The sequence below is a fragment of the Cynocephalus volans genome, chromosome 11 (genome assembly GCF_027409185.1).
Source record: "Cynocephalus volans isolate mCynVol1 chromosome 11, mCynVol1.pri, whole genome shotgun sequence".
Lineage (NCBI taxonomy): Eukaryota > Metazoa > Chordata > Mammalia > Dermoptera > Cynocephalidae > Cynocephalus > Cynocephalus volans.
In genome coordinates, this window is record NC_084470.1 from 98,358,377 (window position 1) to 98,366,057 (window position 7,681).

The following is a 7,681-nucleotide window of genomic DNA, read 5'->3' on the forward strand; positions in this document are numbered from 1 at the left end:
CAGCAACTTGAAAAGCACATGCCACTCTGCTATACACTTAAAAATGGTTAAGATGGGAAATGTCATATGATGTGTATCTTACCACAATTAGAAATAAATAAAAATAGATTTTTTAAAAAAGGAATGAAATACAGGTTCATGCTACAACGTGGATGAACTTTAAAAGCATATGTTAAGTGAAAGAAGCCAGACACAAAAGGTCACATATTGTATGATTCCATTTCTATGAAATGTCCAGAATAGGCAAATCTATAGAGACGTTAAGTAGATTAGTGGTTGCCTAGGCCTGGGCGGGGGAGGCAGGGGAATGGGGGATGACTGCTAGTGGGTTTCTTTATGGTGTGATGAAAATGTTCCAAACTTAGATTGTGGCAATGGCTATACAACTCTATGAATATACTGAAAACCACTGAGTGTACACTTGAAGTGGATGGATTTTATGGTATGTGAATTTTACCTCAATAAAAAACTTTTAAAAAATTATTGATTATCAACTATATGCCAGGTTCTGGGTTGGCCCTAGAGCTACAGAGATGATTCCAACATTGTCTCTGACCCACGATGCTTCCAGGCTAATGAAAAACCAGCCGTCATAGCAGAGTGCAGTAACTCCAACAGTGGAGGCATGATGTGCGATCCAGGTTCAGACCCTGCGAGGGCTTGTTCTCTTGCTCCCTGCCCCCCATGAGGCTGCCTCAGAAATACCAGGCTCCACTCTCACCAAGACTGGGGACTCCAGGATACCCAGAGTACCAGAGCTACAGATACCATCTTCTGCATGGTATCAAAGCCCTTGCCAGTAAAAGGGCATACAGAATTGAGCTCTAAGGCAAGAGTGCCTCGTACCCAGCCTGTTAAGCCTCCATCAAAGAAAAGAATGAGAGAGAGAGAAATATGTCTTAGGGCTTAGTTTACAGGCCGTTTCCTGGGATGTCTGCCCAAATCTTAGTCCAACCTGGGTGGAGTGATTTTGAAGAAAAACCCAAGAGACATGCTGATGGAAAACAAAGGAGATGCTCAGTGAAAAGTTTAAAAGCAATTAATTTTAAATGATTACAGCTTTACAAAAATCTGTGGCTATGATTTCCTTCTGACTTTGATTATAACCTTCCAGCAAAATATTTGCCTCAAGAAGGCAAAGTCTTTGCATTATTTTCTATTCCTAGCATGACTACAAAAATATTCATTGATTTAACATTTGATATGTTTTGTTCTCAAGGGCAAGCCCCATGAGAAGAAAAATGTACCCCAACGGAATGAAATATGACTACCTGCTTCCATTTTTCTTTCCTGTTGGTTCCTGCTCAAATATTCTGCATTAATTTAAACTCAAGGCTATTTCTCTGATGCTGTACTACTCCCACACTGTCACCCAAACCAGAGCAAAGTCACCCACAGTCCAGCGCCAAGAAAAAGTGCTGCAGACAAAGCTCAATTTGAGAGTCTCCTGGAGACAGCTAAAGGCATCCAGCTTGGAAAGAGATCAGGTGGGGTTAGAGAGCGATAAGGTACCAAGCAAAACACGAAAACTTGTATTTGAGTAGAAGCACACTTGGTACTGAGTGAAGCAGACTTCCTATTGGACATGACAAGCTTTGAAGCAAGTGAAGGCAGAGACTCCAGTATCAGCTGCAGCTTCCCTTGATGGTAGAGGACACCACACTGCAGAAGTGGTACTGGAGAGCAGAATCTTCCAGTTATGATGTGAGCCTTTTAATGAGGAAGAGAAAACAAAAGGTGGCTTTCACTGGGTGGCACAAAGGAGCAGGGGACTAAGGCCTGACAGCTCCTAGGAGCTAAAGAGATCAGGGTGAAGGGAGCATTTCCACTTAGAACAACCCCTTCAAAAATGCCTCAGCATTTTAGGACAGATATATATAACTACCACAATCCAACATAATGTCTTCCTACACAGACTCTCATAAAAAGACTAGGGGCAAAGAAAACAAAGTGGTCTTTTGTTCGTTTTTGCATTAGAATAATACCCAAATTCCTCGTAACTGCCAAGGCCTGTGTGGCCAGGCCCCAGTTTGTTATCTCTTCTTGTGCCATGGATGAAAACACACATTTATTAATGCACATGAACCCCATTCCTTTCATGAGTCCAAAGAAAGTACTTCAGACAGACTGCAAAGGGACTGAAGGACACACTCCTTGATGAGAAAGACGACAGGGGCAAAAACTCTCTCCACACCAGCACCAAGAAGAGCACAGAAAGTCGGAAAAACAGAGAAGGCAAAGTAGCTTAAGTTTTACAAAGAATGTTCTCTCCAGGCTGCAGAGACAAAAATCTGTCAGGCTCTTGGTTGTTTAACCCTCCAAGGAGAGTAACCTGAGTCAGACTTACAAGTCTTTTACAACTCTCTCAGCTCTGGGCAGGGAGGGCCCAGAAAGGATCTGAGCCATGCAGGGAGTGCCGCTTGCACAGTGGGTACAAGAGGCAAGAGATTCAGGAGACAAGTCGTGGCAGAAGAGCTGCTGTTCATTAACAACCCGAACAAAAGACCAGGAGACAATACACTGTTAATCCTAGCAGCCACCAGAGAACTATAAATTGCCAAGCCAAGATACCAGCATTTTTCAGCCCTCCTCTTTCCTGCTGGAGTTAGATTGAGGATGAGTCCAAGTCTCTCACCCCCACCCGTCTTTAAAACATACATTACTGAATCTTTCTGAAGTTCTAACCCTGAAAGATTTATATTCTAAAATGGATTCAAGAAAAATACTGCCTTGAAACACTACTACAAGGGCTAGAGTAGACGGGTACACTTTTTCATTCACACTAAGAACGCTGGAGTGTGGGTTGTGTAGTCAGATCAACATGAGTTCAAACCCAGCTCTTACTCTTATTAACTGTGTTCCCTGAACCTCTCTGAGCTGTGGTGTTTTTCATCTGTAAAATGGGAACATCATCTACTTCCCACGATTGTGGTGAGGACTGAACAATGATGACAAAAATATGGCATAAAGACAGCACTAAATAAATGTCAAATGCTGTCACTGTGACTCCACGGCACTCTTAGGAGTTTTATCTGTGGTCACATGGATCGAGGGAGATAAAACCCAATTTTCTCTAAGTTAAGAAAGGATTTCTGTGTGTGTGTGTGTGTGTGTGTGTGTGTGTGTGTAAGTGTTTTGGGGAGAGCAGTGGAATTACAGAGAGCCAGATTTAATTTAAGACATATTAAACTTCAGAGATATCATCATGGAACTCAGACAATTGTTCTAATTTCCTTCTCCTGGGGATAACATATTCCACAAGGGGTCTAAATCATTCACAGTAAGCCAGGAACTCTAACAAGAGCGCAATCTCCCAGGGATCCCAGGTACAGATACATCTAGAGAAAACCATACCTCCTGCCAGTGGGAGTCCCTATCCAGAAATCTCGCATCTTTTTATCTAAAGCTGGGGCCTGATCACGTCGCAAACCTGCTTTAACAACCTTCCAAGGAGATCCTAGGCATTTAGGAGAAATCTACGCTAAGGGCCACTTTCTAGGATTTGGCCCTCCAACCCTTACACCTTCATCTTCAGTACACCTTCCACACACCATGCTGATTTCCAGCCATACCTAAATGCTAGCAGTTGTCTCTGATTCTAAACAGACAAAATGGCACATTCAAGCCTCAGAGTCCTGCCCAGGCAGTTCCCCCACCTATGAAAGCTCTCCTTCCCTGTATCGTACCCTATACCCTGCCCCTCAGCAAAGTGAGCTATTCCTGCTTTTCCCCTATGTGAAATGAACTTCAGTAAATCACTTTGTACACAGTACAGTGTCCTCTCCCAGGTTCTGCTGTAAGCTCCTAGAGGGGAGGGAAAAGAACAAATATGCATTAGGTACTTACAGCAGGCCAGGCTCTATGCTAATTGCTTTCTGTCCACTAACCCACAAAGAAGGTTCTCTGCTCACTATAACCAGCTAATCCAGTATTTGTATACAGGATTCACTCATTTAAACTTACTGAATGCCTACCGGATGCCAGGCTCTGGCCCATGAGCTGAGAACACACTGGTGAATAAGACAATGCTCCTGCTCTACCCTCATGGACCTCACATTCTACCAGGGGACAGATAACTGACAAGTAAACACATAAAGAGCATCAGAGAGTGAAAAGGGCTATCAAGGAACAAAACGAGACATGAGGAAAATACAAGGGGGTGAGGGTTAGGGACGTAGCTTTAAATAGGTAGATTGGGGGACGCCTCTCTGAGGAGGTGACATTTAAGCTGAGACTTAAATAATAAGGAGCTAGACATACCAAACAGAGGCAACAGCAGGTGCACAGATCCTGAGGGAAGCAGCTTGGCCCATTTGAGAAGCAGAAATGAGGCCAGTGTGACTGAAGGTCAGGAGCAAGAGAGAGCAGTTGATGAGGCTGAGAGGAAGGCAAAACCAGACCGTGGGTCCTGTAGGCCCTAACAAGGAGACTGGATTTTACCCGAAGCACAATGAGAACCCCCTGGATTGTCCTGAAGCAGAGAGCTAACATGATGTGATGAACATCTGTAAAAGGAGTGCACTGCCTACTGGGCAAAGAATGAATTAGAGCGAGAAGGAGGGCGAGCAGGCAGGGTCCAGAATTGCAGGAGTCCAGATGCCATAACCAGGATCTGGCCTGGGGAGCCATTTCAAGAAGGCAAAGATGTCCACGGGTATACAGATCATGAGGTTAAGTGAAGGTATGAACCATATCCAGATTAGGGGCAGAAGAGTTGGGTTTCAACACCAGCTTGAGGGAGTTTACTTGCCAAGTATCAGTTTTCTCATCTGAAAAACAGGGCTGACACTCCCACTACACAGGGTGCTGCACAGACATAAGTTCCTAGCAGCAGGGCCAGCCACAGCAGGCACTCAAATGGGAGCAGCCTTCCCTTCCAAAGAAAAACAATCTACTTTTTTTTTTTCTCATTTCCCTGAAAAGGAAGGTGGGAATGTGATCTATTTAAGGAAGAATGGTAGCAGCCTTGGTTTCTCCATTCCAATGAGCTCAGGCCACATTTTAATACCTGGTAAGAGGATAAGGAAAGTCCCCTCACTCAGGAGTTGAGAGAAAAGTAACAGGAGTGACCACGTACGTATAAGAATAGAAAAATTCCTCTTCTACAGTTGTATGGTCCAAATCAAGGACATGCCAAATTCTCTGGGGTGTTACAATTTGGCTATACAGGACGAGGATGGTGCTGAAACCTTTTCATCATATGAAGAGCTTCTCTATAAATGTGTATATAGGCAGAGGGTGGGGGTGCATAGAGTGCACTGGGAAAGCAAAGGGCTCTAGCATCAGAGTCAGGCAGACCTGGGCTGTGCCACTAACTGCCCCTAAGTCTCGACTTCCCCAACTGTTAAATGGCAGCCACCACACTCCTTGTGGGGTTTGGCCAGGAAGTAGCACACATGCGAGAAAAGCCGGGCCAGATAGAAAGCGAGCGATGGCCATCCTCCGCCAGCATGCAGAGATCCAGAATTAGGTTCAAGGGTCACGCGGCTAGTAAGGAATAAAGCCAGGTGTCAAGCCAAGGTTTTTTTTATTCCAAAAGTATGTCTTTCACCATTTACCTACACCATTTACTAGAAAAGACTAAGAACTTGCCTTCTCATTTTTTTTAACCCATCCGTGCCTTCCACCTCCAACCTAGACTGGCTCAGAGTGTGTATCCTAAAATGTTTTGAATATGACCAAACATAATTCAGTCATAAGAGGAGGGGAAAGGGGTAGAGAATCGCGTGCCCTTTAATGACGACTGAAACATGAATTGAGCAGAAGACTTTAGATAGTGTGACTGTGGGCAAGTCCCTTCACCTCTTCAAGACTCCATTACTTCTACTGCTATGTGGGGAAATGATCTCAGACTTCCTGCAGCATGGAACAGTTGAGAGGTCACAGAGTTGGGAGTACTTAAACTCATCACTCTAGCTGGGACCCAGAATGCCCAATGACCAATGAGGCCATCTGCCGCCAAGCCAATAATCATCTGTCTGATATATATTTCCATATGTGCTTGCAGGCATACAGAATATCACTGGGAGGAAACACAAGGAAATGGAAACAGGAAGGTAATCAGGTACCGGTGTCCGCAGTGAGAAGCAGACTTAGCTATAAAGAATACACTCTTGTGCCATGTGCTTGTATTACTGTATTATTTTTTTTTCTAAAAACAAAACAAGTTTTAGAGCCCCGTGCACAGATTTAAGTGTGTTAAGTGGGTTTGGAAAAGTAATCCACAAAGATATACAAGTAACAGGGGTTCTGTCTGGAGAGATGGGAGGAATCCAGAATTGAGGAGAGAGGAGTGATTAAGAGGACTTCTGCCTTATTTGTAACATTCTATTTCTTCACAAGTAGCATGTATTCGTGTATTATCTGTGTAATTAAAATTTAACTAAATGGCACATCTTAGGAGGCATTTTGGCTGCACCCATCACGACTGAACACACACATGCCCTTTGCCCCAGCCAGTTCAGTTCTAGGAGCTTACCCTACAGATACAGTAGCACACACACCAAAAGACTTCTATTCTAGACTGTTCACTGCAGCATGGCTAGCAAACACTGGAAAAGACATAGAGGTCCGTCATTAAGAAGTTAAAATGTTGGTACAAACGTGCAATGGAATTCTAGACGAGTTTTTAAAAGGATGATGTTGCTTGGTATGTACAGACATGGAGCACTCTCCAGACAGTGTTGATTGAAACGGTGTATAAAGGAAAGGGGAAAAGAGGGATTTACCTGTACACAGATATGTTTGCATTTACGGGGGTGTTTCTGAAATGACACACAAGAAACCGGGAACAGTGGCCGACTCTGGGAACAGGAACCCAGGAACCAAAGGACAGGTGAACAGAGACTTCTTGGAGATTTTTTATGCATACGCTTCCTGTGGCTTCCGAGTTTTCTTAATCCGTTCGTGTACTTCACACACCTTTTATTTTTTGTAAACCCTTGTCTTTTTATAGGCTGAGCGCCCCGCGGCTCGGCGTGTCGGCTGGGAAGCCCCCCGCGCCCGCCCGCCCGCCGGCCCGCGCTCACCGCCGATGATGGTCCGGATGAGCGAGGCGTGCCCGGGGCAGTCGACCAGCGTGACCTGCAGCAGCGGCTCGGGCTCGCGCTCGGTCCCGGCCTCGGCCGCCTCCCGGGGCGCGGGCAGCGCCGGCCGCAGGCGAGCGGGCAGCGGCACCGCGAAGCACGAGAAGCCCAGGTCGAGCGTGATGCCGCGCTCGCGGCTCTGCGGCTGCTTGTCGAAGGCGGCGGTGGAGGCCGTGGTGCTCAGCGCGCGCGCCAGCGCCGTCTTGCCGCTGTCGATGTGGCCCAACACGCCCACGTTCACGTTCACCCGCCGCCCCGCCATGCCGCCGCCCCGGTCGCCCGCCTCAGTCGCCGCCGCCGCCGAGGTCCGGCCCGTGAAGCCGCCCCCCGCGACCCGCAAGCCGGGCGCGCCCGTTCCGGCTCCGAAGCTTCCGCCTTCCCGGCGCGCGCGGGTCCCCTGGGGACGGGCTCGACCGAGGTCGCCGGCGGCAGGGCTGGGGATCCTGCCGTGCCTTCATTCTTTCGTTCCAGCAAGCTCTTATTAAACGCCTGCTGGGTACCAGGCGCTGCCTACTCAAGGCGCCGGGGACCGTGACCTCTCGACATCATACTCTATGGGGCGAGGGTCAGACAGTGAACAGGTGAGCCCAGGATTG

At 46.8% G+C, this 7,681-nt stretch overlaps 1 protein-coding gene across 1 annotated transcript in view; it reads right to left on the bottom strand.

Moving 5' to 3' along the window:
* EEFSEC (eukaryotic elongation factor, selenocysteine-tRNA specific) overlaps positions 1-7,352 on the bottom strand; it is a 243,194-nt gene extending 235,842 nt beyond the window's left edge. Inside the window, exon 1 of the mRNA XM_063114567.1 lies at positions 7,029-7,352. Within this exon, the coding sequence (XP_062970637.1) occupies positions 7,029-7,347 (319 nt within the window). The 5' untranslated portion in view covers positions 7,348-7,352. The remainder of the gene's footprint in view (positions 1-7,028) is intronic.
* Positions 7,353-7,681: the final 329 nt, after the last annotated feature.